Source organism: Chrysemys picta, chromosome 15 (assembly GCF_011386835.1).
Source record: "Chrysemys picta bellii isolate R12L10 chromosome 15, ASM1138683v2, whole genome shotgun sequence".
NCBI classification, from domain to species: domain Eukaryota; kingdom Metazoa; phylum Chordata; order Testudines; family Emydidae; genus Chrysemys; species Chrysemys picta.
Genome location: NC_088805.1, coordinates 11,527,190 through 11,554,693, shown reverse-complemented (window position 1 = coordinate 11,554,693; position 27,504 = coordinate 11,527,190). Strand labels below are relative to the sequence as shown.

The window sequence follows — 27,504 nt, the reverse complement described above, 5'->3', positions numbered from 1 at the left end:
GCAGCCTTAAATGAGGTCAATTAAACTTAACAAACACTTGTAACCTGCTAGAGGTTCTTAGCTGAAGAGTGCTATGTGAGCTATTGGAAAGTAGTACCCTAAGTGCTGCTTTGCCTGTATTTATTGTGCAGCTCTTACTCACCTGCTTGGTTCACTGATGTGGATGGGGCTAGGCAACTGAATAAGGGTTGTGGACTCAGATGTTAGATTAGAAATGAGCAGTGGAGAGAATGGTGTTGAGTTCAGGATTTCCTCAGAGTGCAGGACGGTGGGTGGGTGGGTGGTTTGCGGGGTCGCAGTGCAGGGTCCAGGCGAAGCGCAGTGGGATGGGGGTCGCAGTGCATGCAGGGCTGTTAGGGTGACCAGATGGCCCAATTTTATAGGGACAGTCCCAATATTCAGAGCCTTGTCTTATATAAGGGTTTATTTACCCCTCCTGTCCTGATTTTTCACACTTGCTACTATCTGGTCACCCATGGGGCCGCAGGGAGAGACACGAAAGGCAGTAGGTTTGCGGTGTGGGGTCACGGGCAGACGCGAGGGGCGGTAGGTTCGGGGTCGCGCTGCGGAGCGGGGGGGGGGAAGGAAGACGCGAAAGGCGGTGGGTTTAGGATCGCGGTGCGGGGTCACGGGGCAGACGCGAGGGCGGTGGGTTTAGGATCGCGGTGCGGGGTCACGGGGCAGACGCGAAGCGGTAGATGGGGGTTGCGGTGCGGGGCTGGGGGGAGGGAGAGACGCGAAAGGCGGTGGGTTTGGGGTCGCGGTGCGGGGCTGGGGAGAGGGAGAGATGCGAAAGGCGGTGGGTTTAGGATCGCGGTGCGGGGTCACAGGGCAGACGCGAGGGGCGGTAGGTTCGGAGTCGCGCTGCGGAGGGGGGGAGAGACAGGAGTGAAAGGCGGTGGGTTTGCGGTGCGGGGTCACGGGGCAGACGCGAGGGCGGCGGGTTTAGGATCGCGGTGCGGGGTCACGGGGCAGACGCGAAGCGGTAGATGGGGGTTGCGGTGCGGGGCTGGGGGGAGGGAGAGACGCGAAAGGCGGTGGGTTTGGGGTCGCGGTGCGGGGCTGGGGAGAGGGAGAGATGCGAAAGGCGGTGGGTTTAGGATCGCGGTGCGGGGTCACAGGGCAGACGCGAGGGGCGGTAGGTTCGGAGTCGCGCTGCGGAGGGGGGGAGAGACAGGAGTGAAAGGCGGTGGGTTTGCGGTGCGGGGTCACGGGGCAGACGCGAGGGCGGCGGGTTTAGGATCGCGGTGCGGGGTCACGGGGCAGACGCGAAGCGGTAGATGGGGGTCGCGCTGCGGAGGGGGGGGAGGGAGAGACGCGAAAGGCGGTGGGTTTGGGGTCGCGGTGCGGGGTCACAGGGCAGACGCGAGGGGCGGTAGGTTCGGGGTCGCGCTGCGGAGCGGGGGGAGGGAGAGACGCGAAAGGCGGTGGGTTTGGGGTCGCGGTGCGGAGGGGGGAGAGACAGGAGTGAAAGGCGGTGGGTTTAGGATCGCGGTGCGGGGTCACAGGGCAGACGCGAGGGGCGGTAGGTTCGGGGTCGCGCTGCGGAGCGGGGGGAGGGAGAGACGCGAAAGGCGGTGGGTTTGGGGTCGCGGTGCGGCGTCACGGGGCAGACGCGAGGGGCGGTAAATCCAGGGTCGCGCTTCAAAGCCCATTTCTCTGGGTAGGAGGCGAACGAACCACGGGCACCAGAGATACCAGGCCCCTGTTCCCTCGGTAACCCCGAGCCTCGGCCCCCAGCACCACGTTCCGCGGTCCCAGCTTAAGAGTGGTAGTTACATAGTAAAACCCGCCCTCCCTGCCATCGGGCCGATAAGAATCACGCGCTTTATTTACTCCTCTCCAGGCGGGCTTCCCATTGGCGGGGCGTGAAGAGTCACGTGACTCGGAGACGCGTTCTGTGAGTGCAAAGTTCACGCCGCTACTAAAGATGGCGGCCTCCATTGGCGCGGCTGCCTGTAGGGCTCTGCACAGCTGCCGCCACGGGAAGTTGCTGTCTATAGGTCGGGGGCTCTTCAGTGGGGCGCGGTGCCTTGTCGCGGAGGGGGAGACGCACTTCGGGTTCCAGAATGTGTCGGAGACGGAGAAAGGGGAGAAAGGTGAGGGGGGGGGGTAGGAGCAAGGCGGGGCGATTGGGACGGGGATCTAGCGGGAGAATGGGGAGACTCTGGGGAGGGGGAGATGGGAAGAGACTGCTGGACCGTTAAATACCCCAATGACTGGTGTAGTGTACGAGGCACTGCGGTCCAGTTATTGTGAAACAAAATGGACCGAGGAGACTTGGGTTCTGTTTCCAGCTGTGTCGCTGATCTCCTGGTGAAACACCCCCCTTCTCCCAGGCAGTCACTTGCTCTCTCCATATATTCTTTCTTCTCCCTGTGTCCGGTCATTTATAATGAGAGCCCTTTGTGCTAAGGAGTGCTTTTTGCTCTGTACCTGAACACTGTCTTGCACAACAGATCTCTGATCTTGGTTGGAACTTGTTAGAGGTACCCTAATATGAATAATAGCTTATTTAAACCTATAATAAATGGGTGCGTTCTGTAGCTCAAGGATGAGCTGACTGAGGGATGAGAATTTCCTAGCAAATTGATGCTTACCTGAATGCTTTTAGGTAATCCATCTATAAATAACTTTTCAAACAAATTGCACTTAGTTCACATGGTGTTTTATAGATTGGGAATGTGGTAAAATGTAGAAATGTGTTGAAAGTAAATGCATGTAACAAAATATAAACTTTGGGAAGTATGATAATCTAACTAATGAGATTAAAAATATAGGAGTCTTGCCTGAGACTTTACGGGGCCATGTGTTAGTATAAGTGGCATGCTACCTCAAAGTGACATGTATTGCATTATAATGTAATTTTATTTCAGTTTACCATGTATTTGAAAGTGTGGCCAAGAAGTATGATATAATGAATGATTCAATGAGTCTGGGGGTTCATCGGTTCTGGAAAGATATCCTCCTGCATCAAATGAACCCTTACCCAGGAACTCAGCTGTTAGATGTTGCTGGAGGGACAGGTACACTCCATTTTATTTCTAGTACTACTATTAAGGAATGCTATTTGCTGGAGTAATGATTCCTTAATGGAGAGCAGAAATTCATCTACCTATAGATGAAAATGGAAAATAAGTACAGTATAGACAATAGAAATCATAGCTGCACTTAATACAACATTTACATGATTTTCTAGAGAACGCTGTGTAGTGCTGTGGTCCCCAAACTGTGGGGCATGCCCCCTAGGGAGGCGTGGAGGAACATTCGGGGGAGGGGGGGCTCAGCAGGGAGGGAGCACCACCCTGCTCTGCCCTGGCCTCAGTCCCAGCTTTGGCTCCCAGCCGCAGCTTCAGTCCTCTGGGGGTGCGAACAGATTACATTACGGGTAAACGGGGACACAACATAAAAAGTTTGGGGACCACTGGTCTGGTGGCTAAATAAGGGGCCTGAAGTTGGGAATAGTGGGTTGTATTCTTTGTTCTGCCACACACACACTATGACCTTAAGCAAGTAATTAACTGCTCTGTCCCTCAGTTTCCCTATCTGGAAAATGAAGATAACTTCTACTCTTCAAGGGGCAGGGTTGAGTCTTAGGCCTTGGCTACACTTGAGAGTTGCAGCGCAATAAAGCCTCCCCCAGCACTGTAACGCACTCCCCGTCCACACTGGCAGAGCACTTACAGCGCTGTATCTCCGTGGCTACAGCGCTGCAGGTACTCCAATTCCGCGAGAGGAATAACAGCTGTTGCGGAGTGGCTGAGATGCTGGTGCTCCAGTTTAAATGGGGAGTAACCTTATTACGCAGTGATTGACCTCTGGAAACTCCTCATAATCCTTTTAAGTGAAGCTTCCTCTCTTGTTCCTCTCCTTGTTTTGTTGTGATGCCGTTCTTTGTTTTGTTGTGAACTCGGAGGTTCCTGGAGCTGCTTATCAAAAAAACAAACACCGCTACTGTTTGCTGTGAATGAGTAGAGGCAGGCAGGGGGGCTCCCTGTGGAAGCCCACAGCTAATGTTTGCTTGAAGAGAGAGGCTGTGCGCTCCCTGTCACACTCCACCTCACCCGCCCCTTTTGAAAAGCACATTGTAGCCACTTGAATGCTGGGATAGCTGCCCAGAATGCACCACTGCAAATGTGGCCAAGATAGTGCGCTGGCAGTTGGCAGTGTGGACAGACTGCAGCGCTTTCCCTACTCAGCTGTTCAAAGACAGGTTTAACTTACAGCGCTGTACAGCTGCAAGTGTAGCCAAGGCCTTAGGCCTTGTTGACATTGCTACTTTACAGTGCTGAAACTTTCTCGCTCAGGGGTGTGAAAAAACACACCCCTGAGTGATTCAAGTTTCAGCATTGTAAAGTGGCAGTGTAGACAGTACACCAGCGCAGGGAGCTACTCCCTTCATGGGGATGGCTTTTTTACAGCACTGGGAGAGCACAACTACACAGCCATGTTAAAGCGCTGCTGCAGCAGCACTTTAATGTTGGTATTGAAGACATACCCTTAGTTTTCTAATGTTTTGAAGCACTTGAGATCCTTGGATAAAGCTGCTCTAGAAGTGCAAAGTATTACACTTATAGAAAAAACAGTTACTTACCTTCGTAACTGCTGTTCTTTGAGATGTATTGCTCATGTCCATTCCATGTTAGGGGTGTGTGCTCACCACATGCACCAGTGTGGGAAGTTTTTCCCTCAGTGGTATCCATAAGGATCGGCTCTGGCGCCCCCAGGAATGGCATACATATTCGCCAATATAAGGGCACCACTGGCCCCCTCCCTCAGTTCCTTCTTACTGCCTGTGACAGTGCGTTTTCTTTACCCTTTTTTTTCCCTCCCTCCCCCCACTATCACATTGTGTAAATAGTTCTAGATAAGTAGTTTCTTCGTTCCCTTAATGACTAGCAAATAGTATTGTAGATAAGTTAGATAGTCCCCTCTAGGACTTAGCCCTGGGGCGAGGCATGCCCTGACCTGGGCTTCAAGACTTGTGATCGCTGTAAAAAGCGTATGCGGATCAACGACCCTTATCAAAGTTGCTTGAGGTGTTTGGGAGAAGCCCACTTTAGTGATAAGTGTCACATTTGCAAGAGCTTCCAGCCAAGGACTAAAAAGTAGCAGGACATAAGCGCTCCTCATGGAGTCAGCCCTCGCATCAGTCTCCAAGCACCCGAGATCAGACTCTGCAGCGAGCACAGCAGCATGGGTACGAAGTCCGCCTCCGCCACTGGCCTCTTGGCACCAGTCCCAATCCCCAGTACCTGCTAAGAAGCAGGGGAAGCACACCAGGAGAGGGCCTTCCCCGACATCCTGTATGGGAAAGGGAAAGTCCAGAGAGGAGCATAGACCCATGCAGGGCAGCAAGACTCCGGAGCCCGGCCAGGCACCTGCATCACCAGCTAGGCTATCTAGTCCTTCTAGGGATCCACCAGCCACCCCTTACACTTATAGAAACTCTGTTTCAACTAACAGTAATGGGGGAAACTGACTTGTTAATGTTTCATCTAAAAAAATAAAGCTAGGGAGCATGTTAGTTCCAGTTTACCTAAATATTAAAAGTCCTAACTTCCTGTTGAATATTTAATTTTTATAATATCAGGAAATATTCTACATTTTGCATCTCCCTTTCAAAACTAATACAGGTGACATCGCCTTTCGGTTTATCAATTATGTTCGTTCCCAGTGGGAGCACCAGATCAAACAGAAACTGAAATCCCATCAGAATTTATCATGGCAGGAAATCTCTAAGAGTTACCAGGAAGAGGAACTTAAATTGCCAGGAGGTTCCCAAGTGGTGGTCTGTGACATTAATAAGGAAATGCTAAAGGTTGGAAAGCAGAAAGCACAACATCTTGGCTACTCTGAAGGTAAGCCCAGCATTATATCACTTCTGTAGTAGGTCTCGGAGTGATAGAAACTTAGATTTTAAAAAATCCTTATGTAGCGTTAGTCCAAAGTTCTACTTGCTTATTTGCCTGGAGCACTAACTTTTCTGATGGGCAAATATCAGGTGTAGGTTCTTTATCCTCAACAGTATGGAAAGAGTGGGTAAGTAAGATGATGTACATGAGCTGGCTAATTGTCATGACAATTCTGCAACTATGAGTTATACTCTCTATAGAGGCACAGTGAGTCTCTTTAATACTTGTATCCCTTTGAAAATATGAGTCTGAGGATTAATCTGAAGCCCAGTGTTTGATTCTCCTTCAAAATCAGCCAGTGAGCGAAATACTGCTCTGTTACGCCAGTGCAATTCCACTGAATTTAGTCAAGCTGCATAGGTATGAAACATGATAGTTTGACCCTAAAAATCTGACTACACCCCAGATCTCATAAGCAATACTTTAAAAATCAAAGCAGCAAATAAAAATGTCATGAGTCCAAAAAAAACCAACAACCCTATATAGAGATAATACCTCCCACAGAGAATAGGTTATAGTGCTTTTGGAATCTGAATCGTATTAAATATTTAGTTTGCAGGTCAATGGGGTAATTCAGTGATCTCTAGATATCCTTTTGGGGACCACGTTGGTCCTTTCAATCAGGATTAATTTAAGAAGTAAGTAATAAATTGTGCTTGATGCACAGTATTTGTAAAATAGTTGTTTGCCCTCTCCCACTTTAATTACAGAAATATTCCTTAAATAAGATTTACTATATATATTTAAATGTGGTATATTTTATGTAAGACTGTTTTAAATTGGCTTTAAAAACACTGTTTAGTACCAGCTCTTGTTTCAAATTAAACTAAAGATTTATCAACAGTAACTGGAAGATACAGTCAGTCTCAACATTTGAAGTACCTTTTTGAAACTTTTAAAACTTGATTGAAAATGTGAACAGAATTTCAACTCCCTCATTTCCTCTTGATGAACTTTTGGGGGAGCAGTTACAATTTTTAGTGTTACATACCCCAAACCAATTACTACACCCAGCTCTCTCTGCATTCCTGATTACCGCATTGGTGCAAGTAGTGCGGAGAGATATAACTGTTGGGGAAACAGATCAATGTTTCTGAAGCAGAGAAAAAATCAAGGTAAAAATATTTTTTTCCCCAGGCTTATTCAAAAGAATTGCACATATTGGTGAGCACCAAAAGATAATTAATGTTTCTTCTTTTTTAAGCTGGAGAAGAAAATGTGCTAAACGTAGGTAAAATGATGTAAAGGAATCCTGTAGAGGGCTCATTTTGTATTGTGTTGATGCAACACTGAATGACTTTAATAATGTCTGTGATTTCCTGCCCCACCCCTCACCCTCGCCTTAGTAGTTGCTTAAGTAAGCTGATGATTTCTCGTAGAAGTAACTTGGTCATCTATGTTACTGTGTGACTTAGAAACTAGATAAGATAAAATGCCTGTTCTCTCATATCAGTTCCGGCTTCTTGAGTCTTCTCCCTTACCCCCTGACTTCATGCCTTCTTCCAGAAGGCAGAGCTCAAAGGTCAAACACTGGCTTGTCTGGCCTCTTAAGTTGTAGACCATCATCTTCTTTGTTACTATAATAATCTTTTGTTACTCTCCAGTGCTGATAAATAGAGACAATAACCAGTGTGTTCAAACAAAGAAATATTGTTTTGGGGCAACTTTTTTATGAAATGTCTGCATTTCATAAAATCCATATAAAGCTTAGGAACTCTCACCTGTGGATGGAACAGGACATTTGCTCCTACCAGTATTAATCTATTTTTAAAAAATGTATATGACTCCAAGATTATTTAATTCCACCCTATGATTCTTCCTTCTGTAGTCCTATAGGATTCATGACCACAATTTACCTTCTGTCACGAAGCTCATTCTGACATCAATACAGACGAGTACATTTTCAGTGTTTTGTGGGCTCATTTTGTACAACTCATTGCAAAAACTATCCCCAAGAGTGATTGTAATAGTGAGAATGTTGCAGAAGGGAATCCTTACGCTAAAACATATAGGGGCAGCCAAATAGCTGTTGCTCTCTTCTGCCATGCTAAAGATGTAGGTTCCATCTTATTCCCCCAATCTGAAGTACTGTGGGTACAGCATGCCTAGCTCCAGTGGGGAGGAGGAAGATGGGGAATTGCCATGATGCAGGACCTTGAAGGGTAGCAGGTATGAACTTGAGGTGTCCTCTCTAGCAAAAAGAAGAATCACAGTATGATTTAAAAATGATATATTAGGGCTGCTGATTAATTGCAGTTAACTCACGCAATTAACTCAAAAAAATTAATCGCGATTAATCGCAGTTTTAATCACACTGGTAAACAATAGAATACCAATTGAAATTTATTATATATTCTGGATGTTTTTCTACATTTTCAAATACACATCTACCCCGATATAACGCTGTCCTCGGGAACCAAAAAATCTTACTGCATTATAGGTGAAACTGTGTTATATCGAACTTGCTTTGATCCGCCGGAGTGCGCAGCCCTGCCCCCCCGGAGCACTGCTTCACCGCGTTATATCCGAATTGGTGTTATATCGGGTCGCATTATATCGGGGTAGAGGTGTATAATAATTTCAATTAAAACACAGAATATAAAGTGTGCAGTACTTGCCTTATATTATTTTTATTACAAATACTTGCACTATAAAATGATAAAAGAAATAGTATTTTTCAATTTACCTCATACAAGTACCATAGTGCAATCTCTTTATCCTGAAAGTGCAACTTACAAATGTAGATTTTTTTTTTTTGTTTTGCTACATAACTGCACTCAAACAAAACAATGTAAAACTTTAGAACCTACAAGTTCACTATGTCCTACTTCTTGTTCAGCCAATCACTAAGAGAAACAAGTTTGTTTATGTTTACGGGAGAGAATGCTGCCTGCTTCTTATTTACAATGTCACCTGAAAGTGAGAACAGATGTTCGCATGGCACTTACGTAGCCTGCACTGATGTGCCAGATATGCTAAACATTCGTATGCCCTTTCATGCTTTGGCTACCATTCCAGAGGACATGCTTCCATCCTGATGACACTTGTTTAAAAAAAAATGTTAATTAAATGAATGACTGAACTCCTTGTGGGAGAAATGTCTCCTGCTCTGTGTTTTACCTGCATTCTGCCATATATTTTGTTTATAGCAGTCTTGGATGATGACCCAGCATGTTGTTAATTTTAAGAACAGTTTCACTGCAGATTTGACAAAACGCAAAAAAGGTACCAATGTGAGTTTTCTAAAGATAGCTACAGCACTCCACCCAAGATTTAAGAATCTGAAGTGCCTTACAAAATCTGATCGGGATGGGGTGTGGCGCATTCTTTTAGAAGTCTTAAAAGAGGAACATTCCAAAGCAGAAATTACAGAACCCGAACCACCAAAAACAAAAATCAACCTTCTGCTGGTGGCATTTGACTCAGATGATGAAAATGAACATGCGTCGATCTGCACTGCTATGGATCGTTATCGAGCAGAACCTGTCATCAGCATGGACGCATGTCCTCTGGAATGGTGGTTGAAGCATGAAGGGACATATGAATCTTTAGTGCATCTGGCACAAATATTTTGCAACGCCGGCTACAACAGTGCAATGCAAACACCTATTCTCACTTATAGGTGACACTGTAAACAAGAAGCGGGCAGCATTCTCTCCTGCAAACTTGTTTGTCTGAGCGATTGGCTGAACAAGAAGTAGGACTGAGTGGACTTGTTGGCTCTAAAGTTTTACATTGTTTTATTTTTGAATGCAGTTATTTTTTTACATAACTGTACATTTGTAAGTTCAACTTTCATGATAAAGGGATTGCATTACAGTGCTTATATTAGGTTAATTGAAAAATACTATTTTTTACAGTGCAAACACTTGTAATCAAAAATAAATATAAAGTGAGCACTGTACACTTTGTATTCTGTGTGGTCATTGAAATCAATATATATGAAAATGTGGAAAACATCCAAAATATTCATTAAAATAGTATTCTGTTAATGTTTAACAGAGCAATTAATTGCAATTAATTTTTTTTAATCGCTTGACAGCCCTATTATATACGTATTACCTTTGCCAAAACAGAAGATCTAGTCTTTCAGAAAGTTTTCTGGGATGAACAGCTCCTAGTATATATGTGAGTTTTTGCTGTTGTTTTTTTAAGGCTTGTCCTGGGTGGTTGGGAATGCTGAAGAGCTGCCCTTCAATGACAACAAGTTTGATGTTTACACAATTGCCTTTGGAATACGGAATGTAACTCATATTGACCAGGTAAGCAGGGGCAACATGTCTTGGGATATACAGTTCTCCTGGGCTTTCTGGGCACCAAGAAAAGAAGAAACACTCCTGTATGGGGGAACCTGTTTCAACTTCTCACGTGTAAAAGAAAATGGGATATAGCCCTAGTTTGGTTGAATTAAAAGAAATTGAGGTTAATAAATATCCTGCCCTTCTAGGGGCATCGTAGGGTTCAGATTTTTACCATGGAGATAAGCATGATATAAATACTTGCATACACTTTTCTGGGAAGCTCTGAGTAGTCCTTACTTAAAAATTAGAAAATATTTGTAAGCACTCTAGCAAGTAATGTCACCGATTCTAATTGGGACCTGGTATTTTGAGATTGATTGGTTATAACTGTTCTGCCTGATAAGATTATTTTTGATCAAACTGGTAATTGCATGTAATGTTCCATGTGCTGAGATGTGCTTTGAATCCCTTAAAGTTTAATTACCTGTTTACACAACTGATGAAAGACTTTCTGCATGTCCACTTCTTTTTGCTTTGGTTTTGTAGTGTTATCTCCCATCTTCAGGAAGAAGGTGGATGTAGCTTGAAAACTTATTATGAATCTTTGGACACTTGCTAGTAGGCTGCAATACCTAATGTTTAATACCATCCTAAAGTAGGCCAATCTCTTCCCGAAAGCAACAGATAATTTTAAAATATAATGATGTGCAGCCATGTTGAGCCTCTCTGACCTGAGTGGGTTGAGTTTAGCCTGACAGAAAGGGACTTATGTGACAATGTTACCTAATTTAAAGCATACTTACAGTTTTAGACCCACAATGGATAGGTGGTATTATTGTCCAAGTCTAAATATTTTAAGTTCCCTATGAAAATCCCAGGACACTTTGGTGACTTTAACCAGAACAGAGTCTTTCTTCTGCTTGGACTGTGCCCAAGCCAAGGAGGTGGAGCATCCATGTTTCACATCCTCATGAGATAATAGGGAGGGTGCTTTCCTACAGTGTGTTCATCCACTTTTGATCTCTCTCAGGCACTTCAGGAGGCATATCGTGTGCTGAAACCAGGAGGGAGATTTCTGTGCCTGGAATTTAGTCAAGTCAACAACCCCCTTATTTCCAGGTTGGAATATGTCAATTTTTTTCTTTTCTCTTTATTTTTATCTCACACATGAGGGTTTTTCTTGAGCTGGGACAAAAACACGTGGAAGAGTCCTAAGCCCTTGAAACACTATCACACACTTAAATCCAAACTCTGTAGAAGTCCACAGCAAAGGTGATATACAGAGACTAATTCCTTTTTAGGAAAAGGTTAGTCCTAGGAGATTTTATGTTGGTGTCTGTATGTTAATCTGCGCTTCGTCTCTTTGGGCAGGCTCTACGACTTGTACAGTTTCCAGGTTATCCCTGTTCTGGGTGAGATTATTGCTGGAGATTGGAAGTCCTACCAGTACCTTGTGGAAAGCATCCGACGCTTTCCAGCCCAGGTAACAAGGTGCTCTGCTTGAACATTTAGTGTACAGATTGTCACCACGGGGTCAGCTGGGTTATGGGTAGAGACTAGGCCTTTAAGAAGGCATATGCTAGTTTACTTCTGCTAATTGCACAATTACCCCTCTTCTCCTCCCCCTCCGATGACTAAAGGGGATATGAGAAAGGTCTGCACAATTATGAATGGTGTGGAGAAAGTAAATCAGGAAGTGTTTTTTTGCCCCTTCACATAATACAAGAACCAGGGCTCACTCAACAAAATTAATAGCAGCAGGTTTAAAACAAACATAAGAAAGTACTTCTTCATACAACGCAGTCAACCTTTGGAACTTGTTGCCGGGGATGTTGTAAATACCAAAATTATAACTGGGTTCAAAAAATAATTAAGTTTATGGAGGCTATGTCCAGCAATAACTATTAGCCAAGATGGTTAGGTATGCAACCCTATGCTCTAGGTCCGTGGTCTCCAAAGTGGGGTGTGCAAGAGGATCCTTGGGGTACGTGGCAGGAGGAGTGGTGTTGGTTTTTTTTGCTTCGCCAGGCGGGAGTCCGACTCTTCCCCCCCCCCCCCTTGCTTCAGCAGTTCGGGTGGGGGGAGTTTTTTTGCATGGCAGGGGCTGCATACTCAATTTTTTTACTGATAAGAATACGCAATCAAAGTTTGGAGACCACTGCTCTAGGTGTCCCTGCCAGAAGGTGGGACTGGATGACAGGGGATGGATCACCCAGTAATTGCTGTGTTGTTCATTCCATCCAAAGCACCTGGCCCTAGCCACTCTCAGAAGCCAAGATACTGGGCTAGATGGAACATTGGTCTGACCTAGTATGGCTATTCTTATATTCTTTATTACTGTATTTCAGGAAGAATTCAAGGCAATGGTTGAAGATGCAGGTTTTCTGAAGGTGGAATATCGAAATCTAACATCAGGCATTGTAGCCATTCACTCAGGTTTCAAACTGTGACCCTCCTACTTTGCAAAGCTCTTGAAGGATAAAGGATATTTCCCCTGAGGAAGCTAAAAGCTATCCAACTCCAAAAACTTCACTGCCAAGATAGACTGGAGGGAAGACCTGGTCTCTCTGCAGAAGCTAAAGCTTCAGATTTTGGGTTTCTGAAAAGTTGAAATTATGTTCTTACAACCAGGTCAGGACCTGGAATCCCTCTGCCAATTAGGTATTTATGGATCAAGTGATTGCTTGATGCCTGGCCTGTACTCACTCTGAACTGATTACCACTTTCCCAAAACCTCAGACAGTGACTCAAGTATTAAATATATGTACTAACCACGTTCATCTTCTAAAGTACAGTGGTGAGGATATGGCAAAAATCACATTTAAGACTTATGTAAGCTTGACAGCATATACTCCATACACCCGTAATAGAACTGATGGAAGGTAAACATGGACCAACTAGCCTTCAAACAAGATATCGCCCTATATTGTATTGAAGTAATGACTCTAGTTCAAGGTGGGTATGGACATGACAAGTGTGTGTGACATGTAGGGTTTTTGTGTATTTATTTTATTTTAAAGATCTTATATAAAATTTAATATCAGTCTCACTTTTGTGTGGAAAATGTCACTGATTCCTGAAGACTTATCTGCAGAAGTAGCAAGTTACTGTTAACGTATTTCCTCAGTGATGGGGATAAAGTTCTGAAAGAATCTGTTCACTGTCCTCGTTTTAACTATGTTGTCCTGAAATAGTGCTGTAATTGTGAAATACCCTACCCATCACCTTGCACCCTGTCTTTGGAGAAATCTTCCACTAGTTTACCTCTGTATCCTATTAAGACTGACAAGTTACCAAGATCCAAGGAAACTTCTGCAGTAGTGAATATGGAAAAGCTAGAAATATTGTATTAAAAATCTTATGTCTTTATTTACCCCTTATTTGAGCTGCATTCTGGTAGTTTGTTTAGTAAAGTTTAAAGTGAGTAATTTAATTCAGTTCTTACTAGCTGCCTGGAGGTTTAGTAATCTGTGTTTCTATACCAGAATGAGAGTGTAGGACTGAAATGTGGTAAGTACCACAGGGGAAAAATAGGCACAGCCTTGTCTAGCTCAGAATGCATAGTTGATAGAAAAAAATCATAAGCAGGCTTGATACATAAGTTATTGTAACCTGCTGGTAGCTTGCAAACTAGTAAACAATCACTGTAGTAGTATGAAATATCTATTAAAGAAGCTTGGATGCAATGTGACTTCAGATGCCCTTAAATGAATCACATTAATCAACTCTTGGTGCATCATTTATTGTAGGACTAACACTTAATTCACTACTTTAAGTGGTTCATGCTACAGCAGGACACTTAATCTAATCATTTGACAGACAGTGTCCTGAATTCTAAACTACCTCAACTGGAATTTAGAGCAGAGCCACAGGTAAGTAGAGATTTTACTCTTCCACCTCCAATAAAAATAAAGGCAAGGTTTTCAAACAAGTATTGAGTGATTAATTGTTGTACGGTTATGAATCTTGCTTAAGTGTTAAATATGGAAGCATAAGGTAATTGAACATTACTTCTAATGCAGAAGAGCATCAGAAAGCCTCTTCATAGCTGAGTTGTACTAAGTGCTACTTCAAATGGGAAGGTAGCAACTCTCCCTGCTGTATCAAGACTTTTAAACCAAAGCAGAGATATTAGCAGCTGAAAGCACTATACTCTCTGCCCCTTTTCCTGCCTTAGTACCAAATGAGGCTGGCATACCTTCTCCAGAAGCTGCTGTAACTTTCAAGTTTAGAGCCACAGCCCCATGATGGCTAAGGAGTCTTTGTACTGAAGCTGGTGAACATCCATAAGTTTTGCACACTGGGGCTTTACCCTCATCATTTGAAAGGATCTAGTTCCCAGCTCAAAGCTAGTGCTAGCCCCAGGGAAGTGCTTAAACATGAAGAACTACTTGTCCTCCTCACTAACATCCTTAGAACTGGTCCTGCTTACTGGGACTATAGCAGCCTCAGCCAGCACAGCCCTGAAGGATCTATGTAGTAGCTAGCATCATGGAATCTCTCTCATAGAAATGGATTAAGACTCACTGTTCTATTAGACAATATTACAAATATGTTCCATAAAATAGAGAAGGAAAGTGTACAGCCACTCACAGCCTTGGACCAGAACTACATGGAGCTATTGCTGGTTGATAAAGGCTATAGGTGAGTGAATAAGAAAAATAATATGAACTTCAGATGGATAAAAGTAGAGGCTAACTTCACAAGAATTACAGCTCCAACTTTACAAAAGCTAAGGCAGATGTACCGGTCTATGCCAGCAGTGAACTTTTCTATATTAACAGCTTTAGATCAACTTTTGGGTTAGAGAAAATACTCACTTTATGAAATACTTTTCACTTGTTTTCATGGAGCTTAGTACAAATTTAGAGCTTACTACCAGAATCTATATAGGGCTCAGTGGGATAGATTGCTATAAAACTATTAGAATAAACTCTTAAAGGTTGAGTATATCCAACAGTTTTATTAAAAAGGGAAGCAGGTTTTTGGAAAGAAAATAAATACAAGAAAGACTCTTTTGCTATTTTTTATAGCAACAATGAAAACAAACTGGTACAGAGGAGTCCCTGTCCATTACCACCACAACAAAAGGCTTGAAGAGCAAAGTGTGTTCCCCAGGGAAGGCTTAAGATTTCAGTCTCTATTTGGAGTTAGTGTGCAGTCCTGGAACTGGATGCAAGTTTGGATAGCACAGTCTGTGCTCTAACCAGATTTGAAGAGGAGAATAGCAACTTGGCCTAGGTAGAAATAGATGAAGTGCTTAGTCTCATGAGTCACATAGCTGCCAAAGTTCCTTCCCACAATGCAGTGCCAAGTGGGGTTGTACTTCTTGTCAAACTCCTGGAAGAAAAAACCAAAATGCACAATATTACCACAGCAGAACTACCTTTCTTAGGCACACAAAAGTTGCAGATTTTTTGAACTGCCATATTCTCACCTACATCTTTATATTAAGTGTTCAAACATTGAGGCATGTGGCAGGGTAAGAACAGCATATCCTTTGCTCTGCACAAAGGCCACAGCTTTGATAAGGGAGAGGTGGAATCGCTGACTTACCTTTATTGCCCAATTGCTGGCTATTATATCATGAGACACCAGAAGTCACTGTCTTACTAGGTAGCTGCAGGAGTACAGGTAATATCTTACTGCTGTGATAGTCTATACCCTTATATTCACCCCTTTCACAAGGCTGTGAAATTTTGTACAAAGCATACTATGTAAGGTATAATTTGAAAACTCATTATTTCCTGATTGTCCTGGTAAAAGATGTGGCAAGACTGTAAAAGAAAATTTCACCATACGATATTACCAAAGACATGTTCCAGGAGGCAGTCACAAACAAGTTCCCAAGAGATAAAAGGTTAGCCAATGCCTCAGCCAGGTGTCAAATAGACCACCGACCTGATTAAGTGGCCACTCTTGCGGGGCGGGGGGTAAGGGGGAGAGAAAAAAGAAATCTATATTTTGGTAAGGTAGTAGCAGGTGGCCAGAAACCTTATATCAGCTGGTGATGACACTTGCACAAGAGAAAGGGCTGTAAGAAGAAGGCAGACATCCCAAATCATCACTCTCTACCCACAGCACCAACCCTTGAAGAACAAAGGAAGCAGCACTGGACTGGGGGCTGGAAATCCTGACAGAGGTTCAGCCAGGAAGACTGCTGGAACTTGTGGTGAGAGAGACCTTTGCTCAAGTTAGCTGTAGTTGTGTTTTACCTTTTATTTCCATGGAACCAATCCTGACTTATATTTGTCACTTAATACATTTTTTGTTTTATCTAAACCAGTGTGTTTGGATTGAAGTATTTGGGAAACTCCATTTGGGATAACAAGATTTGTGCATATCATTTTCTATTAATAAAATGACAGACTTGATACAAGTTTGTATCGTCCAGGAGGGTGCTGGGCAGTACAACACACATTTCTGGGACTGGGAGTTTGCTGGTCTTGTCATGCAGTGTAGTTCATGAGTGGCTGCCTATAGCACTCAGACGGTATGGCTGGGAGTGATTTACACAGTGGAGGCTGATAGAGAGCAGATCAGGAGTGGTTGCTCTCACAGCGAAGCAGAGTTTACAAAAGGCAACCCAGGCTAGGGAATTGAGGGGACAGAGTTGTCTCTCAGTCCAGATTGTACTCTGGTTAATGTTACAACTGCCCACCTGCCAAGTCTTGCAGAAATCAAGCTAGTTTATTAGGTGTAAGCATTCTCTCCTTTTGAAAGAATTTTGAAAGTCAAGCAGTAGAGGGAATGGGTATGGAGGAGGAGTGACACAGGATCTCACAAACAGGCGCACACAATGAAAGTGCAAAGTGCTTAGGAGGCATTCCAGTGAGTCCATTATGCTAGTTTGCATCATCCTAGTTCATAAGATCATAAGTGAAGATAGTGAGTTGATCCACAGAGGGAAAGATCAGAGCATAAGCCCCAATACTCTATTCTTAAAAGAAAAGCCCTCACTTCATTTAATAGACCAAATTTATTCACAAATGAGTAGTATTTTACAGTTAGACACTTTAGTCTGACTCCAAGTTTTGCTAGCCAATGTGATGACCACAAAAAGTCAGACTTGTTAAAAAGTGCTTTACACAAATCCATGCCCAGCAGTCCTGAAATTTAGAGCTTTGGGCCAAGCAAAGCTATCCAGCTATTATGCATTTGATTATTATATTAAGCCTCTTGGCTAATTGTTTCTATTTCCAATGTGTCTGTCATCACATCCCCTCCCTCTCCACTGATATGGGGAAGTTATATTGAAGTTTGACAATGAGCTATAGAATTGTTTTGTAGCAAGTTAAACTGTTTCTGCTTCATTGATTTTTAAGTGATGCATTCCCTATAGAGAAGAAAATCTATACTTGTTTCTACATCTCAAGCAGGAGGGGTTTTTTTTAAGTAAGTTTGCTATTCTCACTGGAAATTGCTAGCACTCAGAAGGACAGCTTAAAGAGAGCACTTGACTGACATTAGGTTTTATACGTTGTCAATGATTGCTGCTTATAAGTCTATTCCACTCAACGTAGTCGCAATTCAATTCAACCTTCCCACTCTTATGGCAGGCCAGCGTCTTCCATTAGCACTGCCAAATCAGCAAACTGCAGAAGTACGAAAAATGGTAAACTATAGTTTCCTCTCCCAACTGGGCTCAGATGGCAACATCCACATGTAGCTTCTCCCAACAGCTCCCCTGCTGTTAGAACAAGCATATGGCTAGGATATGAAAAAAATAACCAAAGGAAAGAAAAATGTTACCAAACCCAAGAACAATTGTTGTGTATGACAGATCTGCACAAAAATTATACAACAAAATTAGTTTGCAAATGAAGGCCTTTGTATATACAGTTGATCTGAGCACCTAGTAAAGCATCTTTTCTTCTAGAGTTCCCTTCTGGCAGTACTCCCATTATCCTAGGGTCTAAAACGTGCAGATCCAGCAACAGAGGGAAAAAGCTATTACAACAGGGATTTACCTTTTTTATATGAGCTGCAATATCCTTCTCAATGTTATATTTTTCCAGGGCCTGAGTGGCACACTCCACTGAATCTTGCTGCATCTCTTCAGACATATCCGCATTCTTGATCACAGCCTTTCGATCACACATGGTTACCTAGGGAGCACGCACGCGCGCACAAAATAATTTGACATGGCAGTAGGAGCATCCACCACCCAAAACTCCCACAGACAGTCTGTTTAATAGGCTTGGTCTTGTACAATGCATGATTTTTATGGTCACTATCTAGTAGCTTAAGAACATTGGCCAAGCCTTAATGCAAAACACGTCTCCTCAAAGCATGCGGACGTCAGCTCTACAGCCAGTGACATACGTTATACAGACAGTGAAGTAAACTGGATGTAATTTTTCAGCTGTAGTACTTTCCTCCCTCCCTTTCAGCTGAAGTAACTGGTTTGAAAGCATAGTTAGGAACATTTTCAGTTTCACTGATCATGATCTCTTTCTCAAGAGAGAATCTGTAGAATCACTTTTTGGCTTTTCAGCTTAAAAAAAAAAGCTTATCAGTTTAAACTGATAGTCTGTATAGCCCAGTGGTTCTCAAACTTTTGTACTGGGAACCCCCCTTTCACATAGCAAGCCTCTGAGTGCAACCACCCTTATAAATTAAAAACACTGTTTTGTATATTTAACACAATTATATATACTAGAGGCAAAGCAGGGTTTGGTGTGGAAGCGGACACCTCGTGACCCCCTAAGGGGTTCCAATCCTCGGTTTGAGAACCCCTGGGATAGCCAGTACCGTCATGGGGTGGACGCCTCCTAGTAGCCCTTAATCATAATTTGAGTGCAAATAGAGACCCCGAGTAGTTTAAAATACTATACAGTTTCAAGAAATTAAATTCAGAGCTTGGAATACTTTGTGAAGATAGAGATGCTAGAAATTTCTATGTAATTTCCCTGGCACAGATAAGCTATTGAGTAGCATTCCCATAGATACTTGCTCTTTGGGAGTGTCCATTGACAGTCTTGCCATGCGTCCTCATGCTCATTTTGCCAGACAAATCTTAGTCTTGGGGGCGGGGGGGTTAAAGCACCGAAGAAGCCAGAATACTTCCATCGGTACCCCCTCTTGCCCAATCGGGGGTCTTCCCCCCCCCCCGGTCACTTTCCCCCCCTCTCCCCCCCCAGCCAGGGCACCCTCCTCCCCCTCACTAGTCCGTCCCCCCCCCCCCCACGACCACCCCTGGTACCCTCGCCCAATCGGTACTTCCGCCGCCCACCCCCATAGACTCACAGCACCCCCCCCCCCCCCCCAGCCAGGGCTCACAAGAACCCACGCCCCCGGGGCGCCCTCCTCTGATCCGCGCCTTCTCCCTCCGCCGGCGGGATGACCAGAGGCCGTTGCCTTCTCCCTCCTCGCGGGCCGTGCGGCCCCACCTCTCCCAGCGCCCTCTAACCGGCTCTAGGGTCCTGCCCCGGTCGGGCACTCACCGTGTGCTGGGCGGCTCCGAGCGCGGAGGGAAGGGATGGATAGGGCGGGCAGGCAGCTCTCCGATGTGACTGAAACCGCGCGGCGCCACCCCCGTAGCCTAATGCTGCTAGCCACGCCCCTTCCGACTAAGACACGCCCACGTGCACCAATCATTGGCCTCTGCAACAATCTCAGGCGCATGTCATTGGCCGACATCTGCCGCTTACCGCAGCTTCTTACTGTTGCGTTTTGTTTCAACCCGGCATGCATCGCGCTGGCGTCTGTTCCCATAGCGACAGGATGCGTGCCGCTGGGGCCCAAGCTCGAGGCCTGCCCCCGGGAGTGAGGAGCCTGCGGAGCCACCAGGGTTCAAGGATCCCTCCCGTAGCGCGATAAAAGGGATGGGAGATCCCACCCAGGAGCAGCGATGAGGGCGGCTCCCATTGACGGGGAGACTGTTGCTGAGGTCAGGATTCCCCCACACACACCCCGTTCTCAGAGGCATGGCGAGGGCTAGGCTCAAATCCCCGCAGGGATACAAGGGCCCAGGAATACAGAAGCCTCCCCCGGAGACTGGCATGTGGTGCTCCATCTTCCCAGGAACAGGCGTCCAGGGTTGTGGCCCCTTCCTTGGAAAAAAGGTGCCACTGGTTAAGAGTGGTATTTATATTTAGGAGCACCTAGAGACCCCATCTGAAATTGTGCACACGCAAAGTGAGAAAGAGGCCCTGGCCCAAAGAGCTTAGAGACAAAGTAGACAAGATAAACAAAGAGCAGGAATGGAAACAGATGCTGCAGAGACTCTGTGCCTTGGATCATCATCTTGTGCAATTGTGGTGGGAATCAGATCTGACTCTTTTGGACAGACCCAACAGTGTAACAGTGTTCAGGGACCAGTTACCTTCCTCCAGCAGTCACTAGCGAATGAGAACTGAATTTGCTGCAGGAATGAAGTTCAATAGGTAGTACACAAGAATAGACCATGGAATGCTTTTAAGCTTTACCTCATTCTCTGATCTGAAGGTGGCTAATGGCATCTGCTGAAATCCCTATGGGAGCTTAAAGAATGAGAAAATACCCAGAACCGAATGTGAGGAATTTCTGTAATATTGTTATGACAAAATATGTGTAATTCAGTTTCTCAACTCACTTTGTATTGTTACCCACTGGATATGAGGCGATTAATTTATTTCTTGGAACAGGAATCTGGGTAAGATTAATGTACAGTTGGCATGTCTGTGTTGGTATGAATTAATTAGCATACCACATAAGTATTAAGTTGCATTGGAGATACAATGGAAGACCAAGGACCAGATATTACTTTCTAATAACTATCAGACACATTGACTCAGTGTGAAAACAGTGTGACTGCAGCTTGAAACAAATGCAGGAGATAAGAGCAGAAAGAGGCATTATGATCATTTAGTCTGACCTCGGGCATAATATAGGCCAAAGAAACTCATCCAGTAATCTCTGCATCAAGACCATAACATCTGTTTGAAGTATAGCATATCTTTGTAGAAAGATATCCAGTCCTGATGTAAAGCCTTCAAGCTATGGAGAAGCCACCGTATTCCTCAGTAAGTTGTTCCAATAGTTAATTACCCTCAGTGCTACCTATTTGCACCTTATTTCTAATCTCAGTTTGTCTAATTTCAGCTTCTGACCGTTTAATCTCATGTGTCTTTGTGATAAAGAGCCATCTACTATCAGAAATCTTTTCCCCAAGTCGGTATTTGTAGCCTGGGACCAAGTCATCTCTTAACCTTCTCTTTGGAAAACAAAATAGATCAAGCTTAAGTCTATCACCATAAGGCATGTTTTCCAGACCTCAAATAACTGCATCTCTTTTCTCTACCCTTTCCAAATTTTCAGCACATTTTTTTTACATGTAGGCACCAGACTTGGACTCAGTATTCCAGTAATGGTCTCACTAAAGCTGTGTACAGATATAATACTACCTTCCTAGTCATACTTGATCTTCTCTTGATTATACATCCAAAGGTACCATTCGCCCTCTGAGCCACAGCATCACACTGGGAGCTCATGTTCAGTTGGTTATCTACCATGACTCCTAAACCCTTTCCATTGTCACTTCATTTTAGGATACAGTTCTCCATTTTGCAGTTGTGACCTACATTTTTTGTTCCTAGATGTATGATCTTGTATTAGATTGTATTAAAATTAGATTGTTGTTCAAATGAACTCACCTTACCAAGAAATTGAAATCAACCTATATAAGTGACCTGTCTCTATCATTATTTACCACTGCACCAATTTGTGTGTCATCCTCAAATTTCACCAGGAATGATGTTATGTATTCTTCTAAATTATTGATAAAGACATTGAATATCTTTGAACAAATTACTGCAGGACCCCACTAGAAATACTCACACTGGATTACAATTCTTCATTTACAATTGCTTTTTTGCAATCTTCATATTAACCAATTTTAACCCTTTTAATATGGGCTACCTTGATTTTGTATAGTGCTATTTTTTTTATTAGAATGTCATACAGGACTAAGTCAAAGGCCTTACAGAAGTCTATTATGTGAATAGTTATCTTTATCGACCAAATTTGTAATCTAAATTCAAATTATAACAAGTTTGTTTGACAAAGGACTATTTTTGATAAAAATTCTTTGTCCTTTAATTCTTTACTGATTGGGTCCCAAATCAGCCTTTCCATGATTTTGCCTGGGATTGATGTCAGGCTAACCAGCCTATTACCTGGGTCAATGTGTTAACCCCTTTTAAATACTGAGATTACTTTAGCTTTTTTTCTAGTCCTCTGGAACTTCAGTGTCTCAAGATTTGTTAAAAATCAACAACAGTGTTTCAGAATGCTCCTCGGTCAATTATTTTAATACTCTTGGGTGCAAGTTATCTGGTCAAGCAGACATAAAAATATTTAACTGTAATAATTGCTGTTTAACAGCCTCCCTAGTTACTGATGGAATAGAAAGTATTTCATTATCATTGGAAGATATTAATACATCATCCTGCTTTTTTCTAAATATAGAACAGAAATATTTATTGAATACTCATGGTTTTTCTATATCACAACTGACGCTTTTACCATGCTTATCTATATGCCGTTGGATATATGCCATTATTGGGATTTAATTTGTTCCTGATATATTTAAATAATTCTTCTTATTGTCCTTAATCCTAGTGGCGATTGGTTTTTCATTTACATCTTTAGTCTGCCTTATTAATTGTCTGCATTTCCTAACTGTTAATTTGTTGTCCTTACCATCAGCTTTTACATTTTTCCATTTGTTATATCTTGATTTTTTTAAATTATTGCTGCTTGTGACAATCAGGCTCCAGACACCCTCAGCAGAGAACAATGGGTTTGAATCCCAAAGAATAAGCATTTGAATCAACTGGTTGTACACAATGTTATTGTGTAGAAATATATATGCCAAATAAAGTCTTTTATGAAAGCCTGAATTGTTCTGAACTTGATGGTCATTAGGAGATATATAGAGAGGTTATAGTTATGATTGAATGCATGTATATATGTGTACAACATTGTAATTGTAACTAGGATGCAACCATGGCATCACCTCACAACAGGCTGTGAAATAATCAGTCGGGAGGGTCACCTCCCTAGAGAATTGCTTACATAAAACTAACTGCAAGCTCCAGACATTGTACAACCTAGGGAAAGACAATGGTAGACCATTAAATTTTGTGGCATTGAAACTGAAAAGAAAACCAGAGGCATGTCTATACTTAAAATGCTACAGCGGCACAGCTGTGCTGCTGCAGTGTAGACCAGGGGTTCTCAAAGCCAGTCTGCCGCTTGTTCAGGGAAAGCCCCTGGCAGTCCGGGCCGGTTTGTTTACCTGCTGCGTCCGCAGGTTTGGCCGATTGTGGCTTCCACTGGCCACGGTTCGCCGCTCCAGGCCAATGGAGCTGCGGGAAGTGGTGCGGGCCGAGGGACATGCTGGACGCCCTTCCCACAGCCCCCATTGGCCTGAAGCGGCAAACTGTGGCCAGTGGGAGCCACGATCAGCCGAACCTGCGGACGCAGCAGGTAAACAAACCGTCCCGGCCTGCCAGGGGCTTTCCCTGAACAAGCAGCGGACCGGCTTTGAGAACCACTGGTGTAGACACTACCCTACACTGACGGGAGGTGTTCTCCCATTGGCATAGGTAATCCACCTCTCCAAGAAGAGGTAGCTATGTCAACAGAATCTGCCAACCTAGTGCTGACTGCACTGGGGGTTAGGTTGGCTTAACTATGCTGCTCAGAGTGTGTGGATTTTTCACACCCCTAAGTAAAGTAGTTAAGATGACTTAATTTTCTACTGTAGACAAGGCCCCAGTCTTGGAAAACTAAGGCTTGGTCTAAACTAGAAAATTGTCAGCTTAACTGCGTCACTCATGGGTGTGAAAAATCATACCCCCCAAGAGGCATAGTTAAGCTGGCCTAACCCCAGTGTAGACAGCACTAGGTTGATGGAAGAAGTCTTTCATTGACCTCGCTATCCCCCTCTCGGAGAGGTGAATTAATTACAGCAACAGGAGAATCCCTCCCATCAGCATAGGTAATTTTTTCACATCTTAGCTCATAGAGAACACTGAAACACTATAGCAGCACAGAAGTGGGAGAAGGGGTTAATATTTCAAAGTTCTTTTTATTCAGGTCATCCATTCAGCAGGTCAGCTGCAGATTAGAACATCGTTAATTAACATTAATGGAAGAGAAAATCACTGAAAATTACTGAATGTTGTGAATTAACAGGTAAGTACATAAACAATAATAAAGGATGATATATCACAAAATGTGCTTAGTTCATTTATTTTGACAATGGCAATTTGGTTTTAATTATGTACATCATAATGCTCTAGTAAATGTTCTCTTGTGTTGTTTGTAAAACAAATTAAATCTTAGTAATGTGACAGCTCATGACACCCTCTGTATTTAAATCTTTCCTGAGAGGTGGAGAGAGATGGACAGTTTTTTTTGGCAATTCAGCGAAGTGCAGATTAGTGAGATTCAACCATTGTTACATTTGTTATCTTTTGAATTGGCTGATACATGTGCATTTGGGAAAGAGCTACTGAACTGAACACAGGCAATGATTGCTGGTTGGAATTTTATCAGTTTACAACAGATACATCACAAGATTTAACAATGTCTTTCCTCCTGGAATCAGAAGTGCTAGGAGTCAGAGTTTTCCAGGCCGTATTTGCAGACTCAATGGGCCTGATTCTCCATTCACACTATTTGTAGCTTTCTGCACCCATTTTGCACACATTGCGCCAGATCCACACCTGGAGTAGTATGGAGCTACACTAGGGATGGATTTGTCCCAGTGAATGCAAAGTGGATATAAACTGTTATCACTGGGATGAGTGGAGAATTCTGATTTGGTAGCATTTTACTCCTCTTTGCACACATGTAAATGACTACACAAGGTCCAAGGTAGTGTATAGTCAGGCACAAGAGGTTCGTGTAGTCAATATAGGATAAGGTTCCAGATAAGCCTCTGCACATTTGGAAGCTTATCTGACACAGACCTGAAGTTCACCTATTCATAGTGGGAGTTCATGCAAAGCTGCATAAGGGCTTCTCCTTCCTGTCTGATCTCTTGGGACGTCTAGTCTCATCTTTGCTGTTGCAACACGAAGGAAGTATCTCTGCCAGGCCCAAGGCTTTCTGCTTTACCTTGTTCCACTCTCCCTGGGGCACTCTCTGCTTAAGTGCCCAACAACAGCTAGTGTTGCTGTGAGAGTCCCGTGGTTAGGAATCTCTTTGTTCCCAGATCTGAGCCCTGCCCTGCCCTGGCTCCCCCGTGTCTGACCAAAAATAGCAAATAGCATAGGGGACAGCATGTGAGAGAGCCCTTTCAAAAGTTGTTTGATGGGAAGTTCTCTGCAGAAATTAAAAGCTACATAAAGAGTTTCAAGAATATTCATCCACCTCACTCTGAAATACAAATATTTTTTCATGCTAATCAAATCCAGATATAGGCTCAGTGTCACCCATAAGCAACACAACTGCTTACAACTCCATGCTCTTGTGAGCTCTAGGGTGAAGGTAACCTCAGTAAAGCATGGCTATTCTCATGACAGAAAAAGGAAAAGGATTGCAGAGATTACTGTAGAGTCTCTCAAAAGCACTTACAGCTTGATCTCCCTTCACTTCCACTAGCAGTTTGGGGCTCTGCAAATCATAAAGTCAACTAAGGAATCCTGCCTAACAAACAATATGATGTAACGCAACAGTTAAAGGGTCAAGAAAGACTTTTTGTTGCTTATCAGAGGGGTAGCTGTGTTAGTCTGGATCTGTAAAAGCAGCATAGAGTCCTTTGGCACCTTATAGACTGAGGCCTGGTCCACACTAACCCCCCCACTTCGGACTAAGGTACGCAAATTCAGCTATGTAGCTGAATTCGAAGTACCTTAGTCCGAACTTACCACGGGTCCAGACGCGGCATGCAGGCTCCCCCGTCGATGCCGCGTACTCCTCTCGCTGAGCTGGAGTACCGGCGTCAATGGCAAGCACTTCCGGGATCTATCCGGGATCGATTTATCGCGTCTAGACAAGACGCGATAAATCGATCCCAGAAGATCGATCGCTTACATCCGGACCAGGAAGTAAGTATAGACATGCCCTAACAGACGTATGGGAGCATGAGCTTTCGTGGGTGAATATCCACTTCTTCGGATACCCACTTTTTTTGTTGCTTGTAACTTGAAAAAGCAAAATATGCTTCCCTGATCCACAACAAAACCATTGAAACAGGAACTGATTCTCTATCTTCACTATTGCCCAGTCCAGGAAGGATTGTAAGTCAGTGAGGAATCTTGTCTGGGTCCTGTCTGCTCTGGATCAATTTTGAACCATGGCATGAATTCCTCAATGTATCATCAGAATTCTTGGGCTGCTGGAGATTGCTTTGGCCCCCAATGCCAGTTAGTGCAGCTCTGAGGTGCCATGACCCTACGGATATTGAAGCAGTGGGGAATAGCCAAGCACAGGGGATGCCTGGCCACATCCCCTAGCTCTGGGCTCTCACGGTGAGCAGGGGTTCTGTATCTACCAGGAAGAACCTCCCTTTGCTATGGATAGTCTTGGGGTGGACACTGGGTAGGTGTGGCATCTGCAGTGTAATCAGTGCCTCTTCCAACAGTAGACAGAATGCTGGAATTGTAGAAATAAACCATTCAGCAGCCTGCAGTTTGATCAGCACATACTGCAATCTTTAGAAATGCCCATAAATAAGTGGTGACAGGGAGAGGTTGAGCTTGCTGGCTGCAGCAAATTTCTAAGCATTCCTTAAACAATAGTGAGCTGGGAAAAAAGGCTTTGATGATGACTGCGGGAAACACCAATGTATATGAGATATGAGGGCTTTAAACAAAAACATGAAAGCATTGCTTGTTAATCAACAACATAAAAGTACACCTCACCCTCAGCAGAGAGCTGCAGGGAAAGGTGAAGACGATAGCTAGAGTAAGGTAGGTGTCATAAAAGAAAATTGTGTAGTGAGGTGTCATGGGATTCAAATCATAAATGGAATTGATTTAAATTGTAATATCTTTGGACAAAGGCTGATTTTTGCTATATGTATGTACTGTGCCACACACAATGGGGCCTGATCTGTGCTGGGTCCTTGTGGTGCTACTAGTCATAGATTCGAAGGCCAGATGGGACCATGGTGATCTAGTCCAGTGATTCTCAACCTTTTTGGCCTCAGGATCCATTTGTAAATGTTTATGGCCTCTCACAACCCATACATAGTCTGTGGTGGAGGCCCTGGACTGGTTTCAGTCAGATCCTGCCCCACTGGGGGATTGGGTCAGGGCTATCCCTAGACATTTTGGTGCCCTACGCAGCTCCCCCGTGGTCCCCAAGCCTCTGGTGGGAAGAGGTGGGGCAGGGGCGGGGGCTTTGGGGAA

The 27,504-nt window shown here is 43.9% G+C and overlaps 2 protein-coding genes across 3 annotated transcripts; one reads left to right on the top strand and one right to left on the bottom strand.

Moving 5' to 3' along the window:
* The first annotated feature begins 460 nt into the window (after nucleotides 1-460).
* Nucleotides 461-14,087, top strand: COQ5 (coenzyme Q5, methyltransferase). 2 transcript variants are annotated; one of them, XM_065567862.1, is made up of 8 exons: nucleotides 461-505; nucleotides 1,847-2,099; nucleotides 2,877-3,026; nucleotides 5,637-5,861; nucleotides 10,071-10,177; nucleotides 11,187-11,275; nucleotides 11,528-11,639; nucleotides 12,505-14,087. In XM_065567862.1, the coding sequence occupies exons 1-8, from the start codon at nucleotides 476-478 to the stop codon at nucleotides 12,604-12,606; spliced, it is 1,068 nt and encodes a 355-aa protein (XP_065423934.1). In that variant the 5' UTR covers nucleotides 461-475; the 3' UTR covers nucleotides 12,607-14,087. The 2 variants fall into 2 exon arrangements, with proteins under 2 accessions (XP_065423934.1, XP_065423935.1); XM_065567863.1 differs by lacking the exon at nucleotides 461-505 and adding an exon at nucleotides 1,229-1,276.
* Nucleotides 14,088-15,169: 1,082 nt separating this feature from the next.
* On the bottom strand, nucleotides 15,170-19,723 carry DYNLL1 (dynein light chain LC8-type 1). The gene is made up of 3 exons (XM_008172041.3): nucleotides 19,603-19,723; nucleotides 18,127-18,264; nucleotides 15,170-15,496 (listed from the first exon to the last, which is right to left on the bottom strand). The coding sequence occupies exons 2-3, from the start codon at nucleotides 18,256-18,258 to the stop codon at nucleotides 15,359-15,361; spliced, it is 270 nt and encodes an 89-aa protein (XP_008170263.1). The 5' UTR covers nucleotides 18,259-18,264; nucleotides 19,603-19,723; the 3' UTR covers nucleotides 15,170-15,358.
* Nucleotides 19,724-27,504: the final 7,781 nt, after the last annotated feature.